The 21,375-nt window shown below is 44.7% G+C and overlaps 1 protein-coding gene across 1 annotated transcript in view; it reads left to right on the top strand.

Moving 5' to 3' along the window:
- The window catches only part of ULK2 (unc-51 like autophagy activating kinase 2), a 157,137-nt gene that overhangs the window by 57,120 nt on the left and 78,642 nt on the right, over positions 1-21,375 (top strand). Inside the window, exons 4-10 of the mRNA XM_060685628.2 lie at positions 2,287-2,319; positions 8,865-8,901; positions 12,994-13,167; positions 17,168-17,241; positions 18,005-18,106; positions 20,151-20,209; positions 21,069-21,151. Coding sequence (XP_060541611.2) covers positions 2,287-2,319; positions 8,865-8,901; positions 12,994-13,167; positions 17,168-17,241; positions 18,005-18,106; positions 20,151-20,209; positions 21,069-21,151 — 562 coding nt within the window. The remainder of the gene's footprint in view (positions 1-2,286; positions 2,320-8,864; positions 8,902-12,993; positions 13,168-17,167; positions 17,242-18,004; positions 18,107-20,150; positions 20,210-21,068; positions 21,152-21,375) is intronic.

Genomic DNA, 21,375 nt, shown 5'->3' with positions numbered 1-21,375 from the left:
AGATCGCTCTGAAATAGCAGAGCCAGAGTGGTGACCATGAATATTGGCTGCCATTCTAGAAGCAATGGCCTGTTCAATCAGAATTCTCAATCCTTCTGGCACATTTTTTAAAAGATCTTCGGGGGTTAGCACAGGCATAGAGGATTCACCTGTTGAAGCAGCTGCAGCTGCAGGCCCACCAAATACAGGAGTTGCAGGGGTCATTAATTGACTTGCAAAGGGGTTTTGCAAATTGCTTTGGTCTTGTTGAAGAACATTACCCTCTCCCTCCGAAGACCAGGCCTGGCTAACAGTTGAAATGGGAGGAGGGGGGGTAGATGGGGGGGGGGTCCCCTTATCAGGCTCAGTTGCAGGCACTTCACTAGCTTGCTTTTCTAGAGATTTATGCCTCTTTGCTAAATCCTTCTCCTCAGGCTTAGAAAGGTGCTTACGTTTGGAAGTTGATTTCTTCCCAGTGTACATAGTATTTTCCTCCCCATGGGAAGAGCGATCCGCCATCTTTAGTATACTCACTGCGACCACGATGTCGACTGGAGAAATAGCTTTTGGTTTCAGTTTCACCACGTGGTTGAAATTTGAGATGGCAATGACTCTGGCGTTAAGCACGATGGCTGCCAGGTCACACTTGAGCAGGAGGAAAACTCTGCTCTGGAGGTATCTGTCTAGGCAAGCCTAGAAACGGACCTCCTCAGCGCCCCCCCAGCCACAAAGAGAAAAAAATAAAAATACTGGCTGGAAATGCCACAGGGGGAGGCAAGAAGAAGCTTGCTGCCCCCCCCAAACTTGCAGACTCGTTGGTGGCAAAGCGGCAAAAATTTCCTTTTAAAATTGCCGCGGGGCTTCAATTAACCGCTCTACAGCTGATCAGCGGTTTTGGGATCGCTGTAGGGTGGGCGGCGGCCCGATTTGGCAATTTCCCTTAAAATTAGGTAATTGCTATTATTGTTGGTGGTATTGTGGTCTAGGGCCCCTTAAACAATCGTTGGTGGGATAGATCAAAAAAATCCCCCCCAAAAAAGACAGGAAAAAGAAAAAGGAAAAAAGTTCCCTTTTAAAATGGGGCTTTCAAAATGGCCGCCGCCAGGAGCGAAGCAAAGCCTGCAGCTTAGGAGGCTCTAGCAAAGCAAAACCGGCAGGCTACAATAGAAGGGGGGGAAAAAATTTTAAAGGGGAAGTAACAATTTTAAGCTATAGAAATAAAAAGGTGGTCAAAAAGACTTACAATTCTGTGATATTGAACAGACCTGGGCTGTATAGCCAGATCTGTAGGAGATGTTTCTCTCAGGCCGACTGAGTCTAAACTGGGCATGAAAGGGGCGGAGCAAGGGGAGTGGTCAAAAGTTATGACTCAGCCAGCATCAGATCCGACTGATATAACCCTCATCTGGACAATGTCACACCCTCATCAAGGAAATCATCTATCCATCGTCTCTTGCCCGCTTCAATACTTTTAATTGCTATGCTTTTTTTTTGACTTGCCTCCCATATTCCTCTCTTGGATCTTTATCTCTATCTACTTCTTGGCTTTTCAATCTAGATATTTCTCCCACCTCTACCCTCTTCCACTGCCTAGCTTCCAACTTCTTAAAGCAGCTATGTTGTCTTTTACTGGAGTTGTGTAAATGCCCACTACAATTGTAGCACAGTCCCGGGAAGAAAAAAATGAATTTGGGTTACGGACTTGCCAAAAAAAAAATTGGTATGAAATCGCCTTCAGTTATTCCAAAGCACCATAGATCCAAAGAACTGCACAATCCTGCCAGATATAAAATTATATAGCAATAGCACTTAGATTTATATACCGCTTCACAGTGCTTTTACATCACTCTCTAAGCGGTTTACAGAGTCAGCCTCTTGCCCCCAACAATCTGGGACCTTATTTTACCCACCTCGGAAGGACAGAAAGCTGAGTCAATCTTGAGCAGGTCAGGATTGAACTCCTGGCAGTGGGCAGAGTCAGCCTGCAATACAGCATTCCTAACCACTGTGCCGCCACTGCTCTGTATCCAATTATAATTGTTTCTTTGGTGGTTTGTAATGCAAAATCCACATCTATGACTGTCTACGCTTGTCTTTTTTAAAGCTGTATTTGAAAGCTGAGCATCGTGCCAATTTCAAAATCAAAACTGATTATCTCCGAACAATAAATTTCTGTCTTTTTGTGGTCAATGCCGTAAATATCTCCAAGATAGATCAATGGCGGGTGGGTGAAAAGGAATTATTTATTGTAAGAAAGCTTCCATTATTCTTCTTTAATGAGATGTTTCTTTTTTTCCTTTCTTTCAGGAAATGCCCAACTCTGTCTTTCTCGTAATGGAGGTGTGTATATTTATGATTTGAATTTCTTTGTGGCTAAATTTGAGTTATTTTTCCTTTTGTCATCCTCCCCAGCTTCCCCAAAACCAGGTAGGGACCCCCTGAATTGTTCTAAATTTAGTACATACAGTAGTGGCCAAAATTGTGGAAACCTTTTGGGGAAAGTATATTTTTGAGTTTTGACGGCTAATAACATCACTCTTTTTTTTCTTTTTTCTTTTTGAGTTTCAAGATAATCCTATTCCACTGCTGGAATAGCCTGGGAATAGCCCAGACCTTCTTAACCCAATTGAAAATCTATGGAGCCGGCTAAAGAAACTTGTTAGTCAGAAGAACCCAGCAATAAACCCCAGTTAATAGAAACAATCCTTCAATCTGTACGCTGATGACACTCAGCTGTACATCTCCACCCCAGACCACCCCAACGATGCCCTTGAAGTGATGTCCCGGTGCCTGGAAGCCGTGCGGGTCTGGATGGGGAGGAACAGGCTCCGACTCAACCCCTCCAAGACCGAGTGGCTGTGGTTGCCGGCATCCCGATATAGCCAGCTGGTGCCATTGCTGGCTGTTGGGGGCGAGACATTGGCCCCCACGGAGAGGGCGCGTAACTTGGGTGTCCTCCTGGACGCACGGCTGTCTTTAGAAGAGCATATGATGGCCGTGGCCAGGGGGGCTTTCTATCAGGTTCGCCTGATACGCCAGTTGCGCCCCTTTCTGGATCGGGACTCCTTATGCACGGTCACTCATGCCCTTGTCACTTCCCGCCTGGACTACTGCAACGCTCTCTACATGGGACTCCCCTTGAGGAGCACCCGGAGGTTCCAACTGGTGCAGAATGCAGCCGCGCGGGTACCTATGGGGGCAATATGGCGCTCCCATGTAACACCTCTCCTGCGCGAGCTGCATTGGCTTCCAGTGGTCTTCCGGGTGCGCTTCAAGGTACTGATTCTCATCTTCAAAGCGCTCCATGGCTTAGGGCCCGGTTATTTACGAGACCACTTTCTGCCACCGATAACCTCCCACCAGCCAACACGCTCCCACAGAGGGCCTCCTCAGGGTGCCGTCGGTCAGGCAATGTCGACTGGCGACCCCCCGGGGTAGAGCCTTCTCTGTGGGGGCACCCGCCCTCTGGAATGAGCTACCCCCAGGGATACGACTGATCCCAGACCTCTGAACCTTTCGCCGGGCTCTGAAAACGTTTCTATTTTGGCAAGCCGGGCTGGCTTAAAATTTTTATTGGTGAATTTTATGGGTAAGGGGTTTTAAATTGGGGAAAGCCATTAGGGATTTAATTTTGTTTTAAATGTATTTTAATGTTTATATTGTATGTTTTTTAATCTTGGCTGTTCACCGCCCCGAGTCCTTCGGGAGAGGGGGCAGTATAAAAATTTTAAAAATAAATAAATAAATAAATAATAAATCTTGGTTTCACATAACAGCTGCAGAAGTAAAATACTTGGTTCACTCCATGGGAAGACCTTGTAAGGCCGTCATTCATGCTAAAGGTTACCCAACTAAATATTAACTGATATGGGGATCATTTTTGTATATCTCATTTTTACTATGTGTTTCACTTTTCTTCTTTATATTGTAACTGCTACTCTAATAGCAAATCCTTCCTAAAAGTTAATTGTGTTACATTCTTGATTAAATTATCTTTCCATTGATATATAATTTTATCGTACTACTTCGAAAAAAAATGATGTTATTAGCTAGTTTTAGAAAATACACTTTTCCCAAAAGGTTTCCACAATTTTGGCCACTACTGTATGTACAGTACCATAGAAAATCCACCCCAAAATATTTTTGATCCACAAGATTTGGGTTCCAATGCATAGTGTTATGTGATTTATGCTATAAAATATATGTGGGTTAGTATTTGATGTTCTATATTTACAGAAGTAAAAGTCCTCTTTTTTTTCATTCACCCATACATTGCCTTGCAAAACCTAGAACAGCTAAGGAAATGTGCTACCAATAAAATAGAATATTCAGGGTTGAACTGTGGAGTCCTTGGTGCTCTCTGAACTTGGCGGTTTTCTTGCAGGCGTTTCATTACCCAGCTAGGTAGCATCATCAGTGTTAGAAGGAAGTGGGGTTTGCTCTCTGCTTATATACCAGTGGCTTGACCTGTCAGCAGGGTGGATTTGATTTAAATCGAGTTGATTTAAATCACAATTTAAATCAACTCAATTTAAATCATAATTTTTAAAGAGCAACTGTCATCTCTGCTACTCCTTTGACCCGCTGTTGACTCACCGATAGTCCCAGTGTTGCAGAATATACAGCCTCCTGCTACGTAACTAAGCTCCATTTCATGCTGAATAAACTAAATTATTTATGTATCTTACATAGAAAACTATCTTACGATAGATTTTTACCCCAAAAGTTTTTTATTAAAATAAATTCGATAAAAATCAAAAAAATCCGATTTAAATAAAAAAAATCTGATTTTTTTGATTTTTTAAAAAAAAATCATTGATTTTTTTGATTTTTTTAAAAAAATCATTGATTTTTATCCACCCTGCCTGTTAGTGTTGGTGGGAGTGTTCTTGATTAGGCTTTTATATATTATTTGTTTGTCTGAGTTGGTGGTTCCTTGATTAGGGTATGTTTACAATAAATTGTCAGGGTTCCAAGTAATACATCCATAGCAGAGAGAACTCCAAGGCAGGAAAGTTCCTCATTTTATTAGGATATATATTGGCACAAAGCTGGTGAAAACCGACTCTAAAGTTCCCTCAATTTTCACCTTATTAAAAGTGAAAGTTTGCCACTTTCCCAAAATAGTCACGTTGTCCAATCAGCATACAGTACTGTTGCTAGGTGATCTCAGTCTCCTCCTCCTGAACCCCTGCTGGAATGTCCTTGGCTCCCATGGAAAAGCAGTCTTTATTTTGGCTACAGCCCCCCAGCTATCTCTACTCCCCCCCCCTCTCCTTCCTATCCACAGCTCCAGTGTGTGTCAGCACTGAAGCAGAAAAAGAAAATGGCCTCAGCTCGGCCATCTCAGGGCTGACATAAACATTGTTTACTTGGACTAAAACACCTCCTCCAGCAATCAGTACCCAGAGAAGCCAAAATGATCACCAAGATTAACAGTAGACCAACAACAAGCCTTTAAACAACACCTCAGTTAAGGAAATACCAACTCAAACAAACAGACGTTTCATAACCCGACTAGGTAACATTATCAGGACTAAAGGGAGTGGGTTAGCTCTCTGTTTACCGTATTTTTCGCACTATAAGACACACTGAAATTTAGAAGAGGAAATCGACAAAAAACGTTTTTGGCCTCCACGCCCCCCATATTTTCGGGCCTTTTCCAGCTTTTTTTCGGGCCATTTTCAAGGCTTTTTTCTGTCTGTTTTTTAGGCCTTTTTTGGGGGGGCAGTTTTCGAGGCTTTTTTCAACTTCTTTTCGAGGCTTTTTTCTGCCCCTTTTCGAGGCGCTTTTTTTTTTTTTTTTGGCCAGTTTTCAAGGCTTTTTTGACCCATTTTTGAGGCTTTTTTCAGGCCATTTTTTCCCAAACAAATTGGCCAAAAAAAGCCTCAAAAATCATCCAAAAAAAGCCTTGAAAATGGGCCGAAAAAAGCCTCAAAAATGGGCTGAAAAAAGTCCCGAAAATGGGCCTGAAAAAGGCCGAAAATGGGGCGTGCGGAGGCAAAAAAATGGCGGGTGGGTGGGGCTTCGGCAATATTCAGTCTAAAATGCACAGACATTTTCACCCCCTTTTGGGAGACAAAAAAGTGTGTCTTATAGTCTGAAAAATATGGTATATACAAGTGTCAGGGCAATACCCCAATCAAGGAACTACCAACTCAGGTAAGCAAGCTCACAGTAAACCGCAGCCTAATGAATCAACCCCCAAGAATACACCCACCGACACCGACAAGTCGTAAACAGAGAGCATACCCCACTCCCTCCTCCTAGCACTGATGGTATTACTTAGCTGGGCGATGAAACGTCTGCAAGAGAGAGAGAGAAAAAAAATACCAGCTCAGAGAGCATCAAGGACCCCACAGAAGAAATGTGTGCCTGTGGATTAAAGGAGAGGGGGACAGCATGTCATGCCAGACTTTAGAGAAAAGAGAATTTAGAGAAATAATCTTTATTGTCATTTTTCCTCTGTACACAATTGTCACATAAAAATGAAATTCTGATGCCTGCTCTCAAATGAAAAAATATATATAATGAGTGTGTGTGTGTATGTGAAGGAAATAAGAAATGGGGGTCCAACTAGCAATAGCCCAAGAAGGAGAACGGTCAGAGGTTTAAATAGCCCAGGAAAGAAAATCAGATTTTCATCATGCTGCTCCTTTTTTTAAAAAAGTCTGCACACGTGGCAGCCTTGTTAAATTTCAGCCCTTGGAAAAAAAGATGGCTTTTTTTAAGCTTGCCATCGGTATCGCCCAATTGAGCTGGTGCAGTGCGGTGCATTGCAAAATTGTGCATCTATACAGGTGACAGTTGGGTGCATTCAGATGCATCAGGCAAAAGGAAGAAAGGCATTGGGTTTGTTTTGGGGTGTGGATATTAGCTAGTTGGGGCTGGGGAGAGGGAATGACTACCGAATATTTTTCCAGAATTATTTCCACTATTTCTAATTATTTCAGACTTAGAAGTCCTCATCAATGAGCTAATTAGCTAGAATCCACACCTAAAATAAACCTTATACCTTCTGGGGGGTTTTTTGGTGGCTTATTGTTTAACCTGCTTTTCTTTTTTTCTTTTTTTTCCCCTTTCTCTGTTCTTTCTGAGGAACACTTTTTAAGTCCCATCAATTCGCCAAGAGATAAATATAGTTTTTGTGTGTGGCTCAGCTACATCTCCCGGTCCATAACCCAACTGACTTCTTTCTGCTAACTAAAAAGCTAGGCTGCTGATTTCTCTCTTACTATTAAACCTTCGGTACTCGGCGAGTTCCGTTAAATAAAAGCGTCAAAAATATTTATGATTCTCTCCACACTGTATCTGCAGTGGGTGTGAATAATTGTGCAAAATAAATAAATAAAAATGCACACAGTGTTTCCATTGGCAAACGCTTCTTTTTTTTTTTTTTTTCCCCCTGGATTGTGAAATCGTCAACTGCGGGATGTAAGACTGCAGTCCCATTGCCTGGAGAAGCAGCCGTGCGTGTCGACCCCCCTGACACGCAAGCGTCCCGTTCTTTTTTTATAATTTCCAGAGTCTCTTGTCATTTTGCTGGGTTATGTCTGGGATTAGAAACATGATTTATATTTAAGGTTGCATGTTAATGCAGCATGCAGTGCCAGGGAGAAGCAGAAGATCTCCCCCCCCCCCCATATTCTGAAAATAAAATCAAGATAAAAGAATTTTTAGACAAGCAAGGAAACCAGTCTGGGTGCTTTGGGTGTTCTTGAACTTCTTGTCTGAAATGGTATTTGGTTTCCTACCTGAGCAGGGAGGGTGGACTTGAAGACCTCCAAGGTCCCTTCTGACTCTCTTATTCGATTCGATTCTTCGATTCGATTTGATTCTTCGATTCCTATTCTTCTATTCTATTCTTCTATTTTATTCTGTTCTTCTATTCTACCGTGTTTCCCCGAAAATGAGACCGTGTCTTATATTTTTTTGAACTCCGAAATAAGCGCTTGGCCTTATTTTCAGGGAGGTCTTAATATTTTGGGGCGCGTGGAGCAAGACGGGGCTCCTCTTTTCGCCTTACCTGATTTCCAGCTCTGTCTCCCTAACCCTAAGCAGACAGAATGCGCATGCATTTAAATATTTTTGGAGTGGGCTTATTTTCGGGGAAACACAATATTCTATTCTGTTATTATATTCTTCTACTCTACTCTACTCTACTCTACTCTACTCTACTATACTCTACTCTACTCTACTCTACTCTACTCTACTATACTATACTATACTATACTATACTCTAGTATACCTATACTATACTATACTAAACTAAACTAAACTAAAATTATACTATACTAAACTATAGTATACTAATACTAATATTATACTATACCATACTAAACTATAGTATACTAATACTATACTAAACTAAACTAATACTATACCATATTAAACTATAGTATACTAATACTAATGCTATACTATACCATACTAAACTAGTATACTAATACTATACTATACTATACCATATTAAACTATAGTATACTAATACTATACTATACTATAGTATACTAATACTATACTATACCATACTAAACTATAGTATACTAATACTAATACTAATACTAATACTAATACTAATACTAATACTATACTATACTATACTATACTATACTATACTATACTATACTATACTATACTATACTATACTATACTCTGAACCAGTAGATGTATATTTTATTTTGATTTTATTTACCACATTTTGCAACCACCCATCTCCCTCACAGTAGGAGTCTGGGCACTGTACAATACAATATTAAAACATAAAAACAGTATATAAAATTTAAAATTTATGGGACGTGCGGAGGGGTTTTAGATCAAATAGATCAAGTGTATAGTCTTCATCCCTTCTGATAGTGGTCCTTCCTTCCTCTTCTCTTTCGCAGTATTGCAACGGTGGAGACCTAGCAGATTACTTGCAAGGTAACAATTTCCTGCTCTTTACCTGCAATAATGGTCAAGTGTCAGGAGAAATTTCCTGACAGAACAATTCATCAGGGGAACGACTTGCCTCCAGAAGTTGTGGGTGCTCAGGTTTTTTTAAAAAAGGGATTGGACGATCTTTTGTCTGCAATGGTATAGGGCCGTGATGGCGAACCTATGACACGCGTGCCGTAGGTGGCACACGGAGCCATATCTGTGGGCACATGAGCGTTGCCCTAGCTCAGCTCCAGCACACATACGTGCCGTGACCAGCTGGTTTTTGGGTGTTCTGGGCCCACCGGAAGTTGGGAAACGGACTGTATCTGGCCTCCAGGGGGCTGGGGAAGGCCGTTTTCGCCCTCCCCAGGCTCCTAGAAAGCCTCTGGAGCCTGGGGAGAGCAAAAAACGGGCCTTCCAGTCCCACCAGAAGTCGGGAAACGGGCCATTTCCGGCCTCCGGAGGGCCTCGGGGGGGTAGGGAAGCCGTAAAATGGGGGCAAAGCTCACTTAACAAATTTCTCACTTAGCAACATACCGTATTTTTCGGTCTATAAGACACACTTCCCCCCCTCCCCAAAAAAGTGGGTGGAAATGTCTGTGCGCCATATACAGCGAATGTTGCCGAAGCCCACCAGCCGGCTTCTGCCTCCCAGCAATTTGCCTCCTTACAGCAAACTGCCTGGTCAGCTTCAGCACAGCCTGATTTAGCACAAGCAGCTGATTGGCGGTTGGATCAGCCTCCATCTGAATACCGCTGATCTGCTACTTCAGGCTGTGATCACTACCGCCTCTGCGCGCCCCATTTTTGGCTTCTGCGCTTTCCAGGCGGTGGGGATTGCCCTGGAACGGGCCAAAAATAAGGCACACGGAGGCCGAAAACAGGGCGCATGGAAGCTGAAAATGGGGTGTATGGCGGTGGCGATGGGTGGGGGCGGCGATGGGCGGTGGCGATCCCCGCAGCCTGGAACAGCTGATAGGCAGTATTCTGGGAGGCAATCCAACTACCAGTCAGCTGCTTGTGCTAAATCAGACTGTGCTGAAGCTGACCAGCCTGTTTGCTTTTTTGCTGCAAGGAGGCAAATTGCTGGGAGGTAGAGGCAGATTTTTTTTTTTCTTGTTTTCCTCCCCAAAAGCTAGGTGTGTTTTACAATCCGGAGCATCTTATAGTGCAGTGGTTCTCAACCTGTGGGTTGCGACCCCTTTGGGGGTCGAACGACCCTTTCGCAGGGGTCGCCTAAGACCTTCGGAAAACACATATTTTCAATGGTTTTAGGAATAATTTTATGGTTGGGGGTCACCACAACATGAGAAACTGTATTAAAGGGTCGCGGCATTAGGAAGGTTGAGAACCACTGTTAAAGTGCGAAAAATACCGTAAATTTTGTCTCAATTGTGGCCGTAAGTTGAGGACTATCCTGTTTTCCCCAAAATAAGACATCCCTTGATAATAAGAGCCTTGGTAGTACATTGGTCTAAGGCACCCTGTTATTAAGCTGGTTATTAAGACCAGCTGCCTGCAATTACTGCAGGTTCGAATCTCACCAGGCTCAAGGTTGACTCAGCCTTCCATCCTTTCTAAGGTAGGTAAATTGAGGACCCAGTTTGTGGGGGCAATAAGCTGACTTTGTATAAATATACAAAAGGATGAAGGCTATTGCTTAATGCATTGTAAACCGCCCTGAGTCTCCGGAGAAGGGCGGCATATAAATCAAATTAAAAAAAAAAAAAAATCCCAATCGGGCCTTTGAGCAGATGGCAATAAGGCCAAGCACTTACTTTAGGGTTCAAAAAAATTATAAGACACAGGGTCTTATTTTTGGGAAAATACGGTACCTGTAATTGGGCCTAATAGACAGCTGCCTTTGTTTTGATTTCTGGAGACCTGGTGCCGGACATTTGCTGTATGATCTGGAGTGGGAGGGATCATACTTTTGGAAAGGAATCATTCCCCCCCCCCCAAGAGGAATTGGAGACTAAGGAGAAATACTTTTTAAGGGTCCAGTGAACTGTAAAATTCAAGGTAGCTATTTTGGGACTTTGAGCATCATTGCACAGCTGTTGTGGGAAGGTGCGAGTGATGTTGTGTGCCCTTCAGAAGCCAGCGTGGCCTTCTGGGACACTGAGAAAAAGCAGGGTGTCGGGCTACAAAATTTCTGGCCTAACGCAGGTCGTCCTCGACTTAAGACCACCATCGAGCCCAAAATTTCTGGTTGCTAAGGGGAAACATTTGTTAACTGCATTTTGCCCCGTTTTACGACCTTTCAAGTTGTTAACTGAATCACTGCCGTTGTGAAGCGAAACTGCTTCTTGACTGACTTTGCTTTGTCGGAAGGGATCAGATGATCCTGGGACATAGCGAAGGTCATAAATATGAGCCAGTTGCCAAACTTATGAATTTTTGTCACGTGACTGCAGAGGTTGTAACTGTGAAAATTGGTCATGTTCCTTTTTTACGGTGCCGTTGTAACTTTGAACGGACACTAAACGAACTGTTGTAAATCGAGGACTACCTGTACAACTTTTTTTTTTTTTAATTAAATTCAAGGTAGGTAGTCAGTTCAGGTAGTCCTCGACTTACGAGTCCAGTAAGAACCAGAATTTCAATTGCTAAAGCAAGGCAGTTGTGGTCAGAGCTGCCACAGTCTGATCCCTTAGGAAAGAGAAACCTTCATTTGGTTAAAGCAAAGGGTTCTTTTTACTAAGGATCAGGGTGGATTTGATTTAAATTGAGTTGATTTAAATCACAATTTAAATCTTGATTTAAATCAACTCGATTTAAATCATAATTGTTAAAGAGCAACTGTCATCTCTGCTACTCCTTTGACCCGCCGTTGACTCACCGATAGTCCCAGTGTTGCAGAATCTACAGCCTCCTACGTAACTAAGCTCCATTTCATGCTGAATAAACTAAATTATTTATGTATCTTAAATAGAAAACTATCTTACGATAGATTTTTACCCCAAAAGTTTTTTATTAAAATAAATCATTGTAAGCCACCCTGAGTCTCCAGAGAAGGGCGGCATATAAATCAATTTTTTAAAAAAAAAATAAATCAAAAAAATCTGATTTAAATCAAAAAAATCCGATTTTTTTGATTTTTAAAAAAAAATCATTGATTTTTATCCACCCTGGGCTCAATTGTAATCATAAGTCGAGATATGACCTGTATTGTTCTAGAAAATATGTTCCTCTCCAGATATACAGGATTTGACTCCCATTTTCGTTGTCCCTTGCTGTTATTTCAGTATAGAAGTCAAAGTCCATCACATGAGCCAGACGTGCCTGGCTGGGCTTCATTCAAAGCCTAGACGTCTTTAGCTAGAGCTGCCTGATAAACTGCATGTTTTATGGCCTCGTCAGGCGAGAAAGATCAGGTCCACATACGAAGGTTCAATTAAGTTGATTTATTGCTAAAATTCTCTGTGCAGAAATCTCCTCAACTAAAGGTCGAGAAGCCAATTCAGCGGAGAAGCCAGATTCACATCACAACCCCTTTACTGATTTAACAGCTGCAGTGATTGACTTAAACTGTGTGGCAGGAAAGGCCCTAAAATGGGGCAAACTCACTTTACGACTGTCTTGCTTAGCAACATAAATTTTGGGGTTAGTTATGTTCAGAAGTCGAAAACTATTGCATCAAGGAGAATCCAGCCAGAGTGCAATCTTTTGAAATGCTTGTTTTTAGAGCAGGGCTCCCTAATCTGTGCGCTATGTCCCAACTATCAGGCCACAAGCTAATGGCCACCGTGCCATGTAAGTGACTGGCGTGTGCCCAGCCCCATTCGCGCGAGCCCCATGCAGGCACTCACGGCCCCCACTTGCATGAGGCTCGTCACAAGCACTTGCGGCCATACTCGCACGAGTCTCGCCGCAAATGATGGCACTTACACACACATGCGCTTGCCCCTCCCACAAAATCATCCCCTATCCATCACCCCACTACATCCACCAACCCAGAAAGGTTGAGGAACTCTTGATTTAGAGGTCCGGATCCCATCATTCCCTGAACAGCCCACCTGCATTTAGGAAGCGCTGGAAATGCTGAAGGCAGTTAAAGAAATAATTTTACCCTCTTTCCGCCCCTTCTCCCAGCCAAAGGAACGCTCAGCGAGGATACCATCCGGGTCTTCCTGCAGCAGATCGCGGCTGCCATGCGCGTTCTCCACGGCAAAGGCATCATCCACAGGGACCTGAAGCCGCAGAACATCCTGCTGTCGTACGCCAGTCGCAGGAAATCGAATGTCAGCGGCATCCGCGTCAAGATAGGCAAGTCACCACCGATTGCTCGGCACGGGCTCCTTGTAGAATGAATAAGGAGCTCCTCCTCAAAAGTTACTTTGCAAAGCCACAGTGGGCTTCTCAGACCTGCCAACACTTAAATCTCTAAACAGAAATGATCCTTGGCTCCATTTGTTGAGGAAGGTATAATTTTATTAGAAGTCAGGTGTATTGTAGTAATGCATAACCGGAACTGGATCATTGTGTGCCAGAATCCCTAAATTCAACTTTTCCCTTCCATAACTGCCTCCCATCGCTGACCTACCATCACCAATCAGGTTCAAACAAGTTGTTTTCGGGATGGTCACTTCAAGCTACCTGCTTTCTTTTCCCAGCTGTGTGACCTTGAAGCGGTGTCTCAGGGAGATACAGCAGTTACTTTCGCTTTCCCCCAAGCATTCCCACCCTCCCCTTCCACATCCATTTGCACTACTTAGGTGATCCCTAAGGACACAAATGAATCTCCAAGTGGCCTCAACGACTCTCTAAAAGGATGCACATGACCAGCTGTCTGCAAGGAGTATAAAATCCTTCCCTTCCCCACCATCCACTCAGAACTGGAGAAGCTCCTTGGATGAGAAGCGAAACGTCTTCAAAGAAAACCAAGGAAGTCTAGTTGCTTCTGGAACAACTTAACAACTCACCACGGCCGACTCATCATGGGAGAATTCAACAAATACAAAAGTTAACTTCATTTCAACGGAACCGTGGCCAATAATAATAATAAAGTCAATCCCGAAATACAAGACCTGCAATAATTTCGACGAAAACGTGGTCACCAATAATAAAAGTAACTGAATGAAATGATTAATGCAGCGTTGAACAGTCCCATGGCAAGTTGGCTGTGCTGAGTTAGCTTCAGTGACTTGTCTTAGACCCCCAGGTCTCTGGATCCTTGTGAAACTGCACAAGACATCCTTACTCTCACAGAACCAATAAGGCAGTGATGGCTAACCTTTTTGCCATCGCATGCCAGGAGAGGGGGGCGGGGGAGGGTCACGCGCGCATGTGCCCACGCGCATATGTGTGCAACCCCCCTCCCCCCCCCCCCCCGCTCCTGGCACATGATGGCCTGGTAGGCCCATTTTTCTTTCTTACCTGGTTCCAAATCCTCTGTGTGTATCTGGGAAGGGCAAAAACAGCCTTTCCCACTCCCTTGGAGGCCCTACGGAGGCTGAAAGGGCCCATTTCCCAACTCCCGGTGGGACAGGAAGTGACATTTTTTGCTGTCCCCAGCCTCCAGAACCTCTCTAGGAGCCTCTCTAGGAGTCTGTAGGAGCCTCTCTAGGAGTCTCTGGAGGCTGGGGACAGGAAAAAACATCACTTCCTGTCCCATCGGGAGTGGGGAAATGGGCCCTTTCAGCCTCCGTAGGGCCTCCAAGGGAGTGGGAAAGGCTGTTTTCGCCGTTCCCAGATACACAGAGAGGATCTGGAGCCAGGTAAGAAAGAAAAACGGGCCTTCCCCACCCACCCACCCCCAGGCCCTCCAGAGGCAGGAAACAGCCTGTTTCCCTACTTCTGGTGGGCCCAGAAGGCCCAAAAATCAGCTGGCCGGCGCACGCATGTGCCCCAGAGCTGAGCTGGCGTGCCCATTAATATGGCTCCGCGTGCCATAGGTTCGCCATCATGGCAATAAGGCATCCAAAAATTATGCAAGCATTTTTGCACTATTTTGTAAGGCCCCACAAGAGCAGGGTACTCTCACGTGACTTCCAGAGGGGAGAAGTTCGGAAAAGCCTTAAGTGGACAGGGTGTGACATGCTAGCAGAGTCAAAATAGTCATTTTCTTAACTTCTTGTTGTGGCCCACCAGCGGCCAGCAGAGCTGGCAGCAGATTCAGACAGTGAGGAGGTTGGGGAAGAACCTGGACCAGTCCTGGAATCTGGGGAAGGCTCTAATGAGGGCTCTGCGTCGGAGGCAGAGAGGGGGCCACGGCCGTATGCCAGTTATCTGCCTTCGGAGTCGGACATCAGTGGGGCAGAAGAACAGCTGGAACCTGTTCCCAGTGTGCGCATGCGCAGAGTTGCCCGACAAAGGGAACAGCTAAAGAACAAGGGTCGACTTGGGAGTAAGGCCCCAGGTGAACGATGAAGGGCCCCTCCCAGAGGGAATAAAAGAGGAGCGAAAGGGGAGTGGAGTTTGCAGGAGACAATTAGTTCGTTTAATTGTTTTGTGACTCTCCAAGTTTTGAAGATATCGGCCTGGCAGCTCTCCAAGCCAGATAAAGTCGGTGACTAAATTCAAAGACTTTGCTGAAGGTGAACGAGAGGAATTCACCGTTTGTTTAATAAAAGGGGTTTTGTCGGGACCAGGATTCTGCTTTGTGCTTTTTTGGGGAAGCCTAGATCAGAACACTTGTGGCGTGCCAAGCCTCCAAGGTTCTCCATCATTGCATTAAAGGTTAGCTCTGATTGACTACAACCTGCAGCTTGCACAGTTGGCTGACGTTTCCCCACGGTCAGAATTAATGTTTCACCTCGAGACGGATTTGAACAAGGCAGACTCTTGTTCGCATACTTGAACTGCTTCCATCAATCATACACGCAATTCATAGCCGGCTGAGAATCACCTCTAGTGATTCCACACACTCTCAGTGCACCAGCTTGGGAGATGCTGGAAGGAGTCATTAAGTGAAGAAGTCCTGGTATTATGGCATCCATCCTAACCAAATGTCCTTTCCTTTCTTGAAAGGATTTTATTAAAAACTAGCATAATGTAAAAAAAATGAAAATGAAGATGGAGATGGTCGAAAAATAAGAAAGGGGGAAGAGAGGTATAGGTGCAGGAGAAAAGAAAAAACAGGATTGACTTCCAGTTATTTTCAAGGCAGTGTTGGAAGAAATCTCCTTCTAGGTTCTGCTCCAAGTGGGGAAAAAGAAACTGGAGACATGGAGACTGCTTGGAAAGATGGTTTAATGGTGGACAGGATCACATGGCTTGAGTTCTTGAACAGAAAAGGGCAGATACAGCGAGTTTTTCAGGTTTTATGCCCTCTCTGGCTTTGAACTTCCTGGGGCCCAGAAAGAGTAATCTGATTGGTTGTCAGACTCGCAGGGGGTGGGGGTCTTAGCTAGCCTTGCTGGCTGATGGTCACATGTGCTTCCCAGGTCACATGTGGTGAGTTTCTGCTGATATTGTGTAGAGGGCTAATCCTATCTTTGTTGGATCTTTGGCAATTCCTACTATGGCTCTGCCTGAAGGAGGTAGATCTTTGTTATGTAGAATAGACTAGCCCAGACCTTAATGGCCCATTGACAAAGGGTGGGGGGCAGAAAGATGGGAGCTGCTTCAAAATATGCTTATCCATTTCTCATCCAGGGAAATATAATATTCTGCCTTTTTCATATTTCCTAAAATATTTCACTCTTCCAGGAAAGGGTGGGTGCTAACTTCCTACAGCAGTAAAGTACAAAATATAATTTCAACCTCAACTTTTTACTTCACCAACTTAACAAGCTATTTCTATAACTATAGGTAAAGGTAAAGGTTCCCCTCGCACATATGTGCTAGTCGTTCCCGACTCTAGGGGGCAGTGCTGATCTCCATTTCAAAGCCGAAGAGCCAGCGCTGTCCGAAGACGTCTCCGTGGTCATATGGCCGGCATGACTAAATGCCAAAGGCGCACAGAACGCTGTATATAATCTATAACTATATTAATTACATTAAATCTATAACTATATTAATCAGTAAAACCGAGCATCAAGAGTTCGGGTTTTTTTCTGTCCCAAGCACAAAGTCCAGAAATGGTTTCCATCCAAAGCTGGATATACCAAGTGTTATTTCCCTGACCTATTGTGTGGGAGTCAAAGCCACAGATCTCTGGAGGTCCCAGATTGGGAAAGATTGGGCCGCATTATGCCTGCCTAGGTCCTCTTGCTTGAGCGAGGGGGGGGTCAGACTAGATGACCTCCAAAGTCCCTTCCAACTCTTTTCTTCTGCTATTAACAGAAGTTGAGAGCTCAACTATGGTCTGTTTTTCTTTAAGCAGCTGACTTTGGGTTCGCCCGTTACCTCCAGAGCAACATGATGGCGGCCACCCTCTGCGGCTCCCCGATGTATATGGTGAGTGAAGTCTTTCTTGGTTTCCTTCGGCTGTAGGTAGAGCTAAGCCGGCTGGGGAATTCTGGGAGTTGAAGTCCACAGGTCTTAAACTCGCTGAGATTGAGACACACTGCTCTAACCCCACCTGGTGAAAGCTAGATAAGGTTGCTGGCAGGGTGGATTTGATTTAAATCGAGTTGGTTTAAATCGCGATTTAAATCATGATTTAAATCGCTAGTAAAAAGGCTTGATTTAAATCAACTCGATTTAAATCATATTTTTTAAAGAGCAACTGTTATCTCTGCTCCTCCTTTGACCCACCGTTGACTCACCGATAGTCCCAGTGTTGCAGAATATACAGCCTCCTGCTACACAACTAAGCTCCATTTCATGCTGAAGAAACTAAATTATTTATGTATCTTACATAGAAAACTATCTTACGATAGATTTTTACCCCAAAAGTTTTTTTTTATTAAAATAAATCTGATTTAAATCAAAAAAATCCGATTTAAATCAAAAAAATCGAATTTAAATTTTTAAAAATCTGATTTTTTTTTTTTTAAATCATTGATTTTTATCCACCCTGGTTGCTGGGAAGGGGTGGATGAGCAGGAGGAGGGGATGCAAATTGGGTTGTTTTGCTAAGATTGTGGGAAGTGTAATATTTCCCTCCCTGCCCTGCATTAGCTTAGCACACCTGTCCCCTGAGCGCTGGCCCCTCCCACGGCTGCCACTTTCCCTCCCTCCCTCCCTTCTGCTACTCAATCTCCTTTTCATTTTCCAGGCACCGGAAGTGATCATGTCCCAACACTACGATGCTAAAGCCGACCTGTGGAGTATAGGCACGGTCATCTACCAGTGCCTGGTTGGGAAGCCACCCTTTCAGGTAGGCGCAGAGAAGAGGAGAAGACCGAAGGAGAATATTGGCGGGGCGGGGTTGAAATGAGAGGGGGTCCTTGGGGGCTCTCTCTGAATTTGGCGGTTTTCTTGCAGACGTTTCATGACCCAGCTAGGCAACATCATCCGCGCTACAAGGGAAGGGGGTTTGCTCTCTTTTCATCTATATTAGTGGTTTGCTCTGCTAGTGTTGTTGGGGTTTCTTTGGTGGTTCCTTGGTTAGACTGTTGTGGATGGATGGATGGTTGGTTGGTTGGTTCTTGGTGCTCTGAACTTGGTGGTTTTCTAGCAGACATTTCATGACCCAACTAGGTAACATCATCAGTGCTAGAAGGGAGTGAGGTTTATGAAGAAGAGGAGGAGGAAGGGGAGGGAGAGGAGGAGGAGGGCGACTGCAGGGTCCTTAGTGCTCTCTGAGCTTGTAGACATTTCATGACCCAACTAGGTAACATCATCAGTGCTAGAAGGGAATGGGGTTTATGAAGAAGAGGAGGAGGAAGAGGAGGAGGGGGGAGGGAGAGGAGGAGGAGGGCAACTGCAGGGTCCTTGGTGCTCTCTGAGTTTGCTTCTTTTCTTGTAGACATTTCATGACCCAACTAGGTAACATCATCAGTGCTAGAAGGGAATGGGGTTTATGAAGAAGAGGAGGAGGAGGGGAGGGAGAGGAGGAGGAGGGCGACTGCAGGGTCCTTAGTGCTCTCTGAGCTTGTAGACATTTCATGACCCAACTAGGTAACATCATCAGTGCTAGAAGGGAATGGGGTTTATGAAGAAGAGGAGGAGGAAGAGGAGGAGGGGGGAGGGAGAGGAGGAGGAGGGCAACTGCAGGGTCCTTGGTGCTCTCTGAGTTTGCTTCTTTTCTTGTAGACATTTCATGACCCAACTAGGTAACATCATCAGTACTAGAAGGGAATGGGGTTTATGAAGAAGAAGAAGGGGAGGGGGGCAACTGCAGGGTGCTTGGTGCTCTCTGAGCTTGCTTCTTTTCTTGTAGACATTTCATGACCCAACTAGGTAACATCATCAGTACTAGAAGGGAATGGGGTTTATGAAGAAGAAAAAGAGGAAGGGGAGGGGGGCAACTGCAGGGTGCTTGGTGCTCTCTGAGCTTGCTTCTTTTCCTGTAGGCGTTTCATGAGCCAACTAGGTAACATTATCAGAGCTAGAAGGGAATGGGATTTGAAGAGTAGAGAAGGAGGAGGACTGCGGGGTCCTTGGTGCTCTCTGAGCTTGCTTCTTTTCTTACAGACATTTCATGATCCAAGTAGGTAACATCTTCAGTGCTAGAAGGGAGTGGGGTTTGTTCTCTTTTTATATATACTATTGGTTTGCTCTGTCAGTGTTGATAGGGTGTCCTTGGTGGTTCCTTCATTAACTGTTGTGGGAGGTGGATGGATGGATGGATGGATGGTGGGTTCTTCGTTCTTTCTGAGCCTGGTTTTTTTTTTTTAAATTTGATTTATATGCCGCCCTTCTCCGGAGACTCAGGGCGGCTTACAATGCATTAAGCAATAGCCTTCATACTTTTGTATATTTATACAAAGTCAGTTTATTGCCCCCACAAACTGGGTCCTCATTTTACCTACCTTAGAAAGGATGGAAGGCTGAGTCAACCTTGAGCCCGGTGAGATTTGAACTTGCAGTAATTGCAGGCAGCAGATGTAAACGGATGTTAATAACAGTGCTTTAGTCTGCTGAGCCACCAGAGCTCTTCCACCAGAGTTATTTTCTTGCAGCCGTTTCATGACCCAACTTAAGTAATATCATCAGTGCTAGTAGGGAGTGAGGTTTGCTCTCTGTTGATACACAAGCAGCTTGCCCTGACACGGACTCCCCATTTGCTGCTCCCTTGGTTCCAGGACTCTGCTAATCATCCTCATAAACTTTCTAAAATAAACACTGTGGTTGCTAAGCCCTGTTGTGCAATATCAGAACCAAACAAACCACCGTCTGGTTTCGGGTATTGAGTGAAGCCAACCTCTATAAACGACCTATATAATCTAAATTAATCTCTCTTTTTTTTTTTTCTTCAGGCGAATAGTCCTCAGGATCTGCGAATGTTTTACGAGAAGAACAGGAACCTCATCCCGAGGTAAGGTTGACCTCCCCTCAATTGTGGCAACCGGTTCCAATGCCTTTGTCTGTCCTAGCCTTGCCGCCCCCCCCCCAAGGTAGCTGTGCCCTCCAGGTAGTTGCAGGATGGCATGGTATTCCAGCCCATCTGGATGGCTTCGAACCTCAGGAGAAGCTGCCACCATACCGTACTTTTCGGAGTATAAGATGCACTTCCCTTCCCAAAAAATGGGTGAAAATTGCGGTGCGTCTTATACACCGAATGTTACGGAAGCCCTGCCCACCCGCCAGCCCCCACCCACCCGCCAATTTCGGCCTCCATGCGTCATGTTTTTGGCCTCCACACGCCCCGTTTTAGACCCTTTCCAGGCTGTGGGGATCGCCACAGCACATCGCTGCCTCCGTGTGTCGCATTTTTGGCCTCCGTGCGCCGCATTTTTGAGCAGTTCCAGGCGGCGGGGATCAGCGGCAATCCCTGCCGCCTGGAACTGGCTGAAAATGCAATGCATGGAGGCCAAAATTGGGGCGTGCGGAGGCCAAAAACGCGATGTGCGTAGGCCAAAACATGATGCAAGGAGGCGGCGATAGGCTCTGGTGATCCCCGCAGCCTGGAACAGCTGATTGGTGGTATTCCAAGAGGCCAATCCAACCGCCAATCAGCTGTTTGTGCTAATTCAGGCTGTGATGACATGCTGAAGCTGACCAGGCTGTTTGCTGCAAGGATGCTAGCCAGATGAATACCGATGGATGCTAGTAGGCAGAGGCAAAAAAATTTTTTTTTTCCTCCCCCAAAACTAATGTGCGTTTTATACTCCGAAAAATACCCTAAAACTCTTGCCTTTTTTGTTTTGCTTTGGTTTTTTTTGCTTTGCTTTTAGCATCCCCAGGGAAACCTCAGCTTACTTGTCCGATTTGCTTCTGAACTTGCTTCAGAGAAACCAGAAAGACAGAATGGACTTTGGTGAGTAAAAGATCTGGGATGCTTTTTAAAAAGCTCTCCTTTCTTTTTTTTCTTTTCTTTCCTTTTTTCCTTTCTTTCTTTCCAGTAGGGAAAGAGAACTGATTTCTCCCCCCCACACACACACACACACACGGTGTCCGATCCGGTTTGCAATCGGAGCAGTGATCCGTTCAAACGAATAGGGCAGTGTGACTTTTACAAAGAAGCTCAAATTGATGGATTGT

This window comes from Pantherophis guttatus, chromosome 1, assembly GCF_059756535.1.
Source record: "Pantherophis guttatus breed Tessera chromosome 1, ASM5975653v1, whole genome shotgun sequence".
In the NCBI taxonomy this organism is placed as follows: domain Eukaryota; kingdom Metazoa; phylum Chordata; class Lepidosauria; order Squamata; family Colubridae; genus Pantherophis; species Pantherophis guttatus.
Note: the sequence above shows the minus strand (reverse complement) of the source record. Positions and strands in the feature narration are given on the sequence as shown.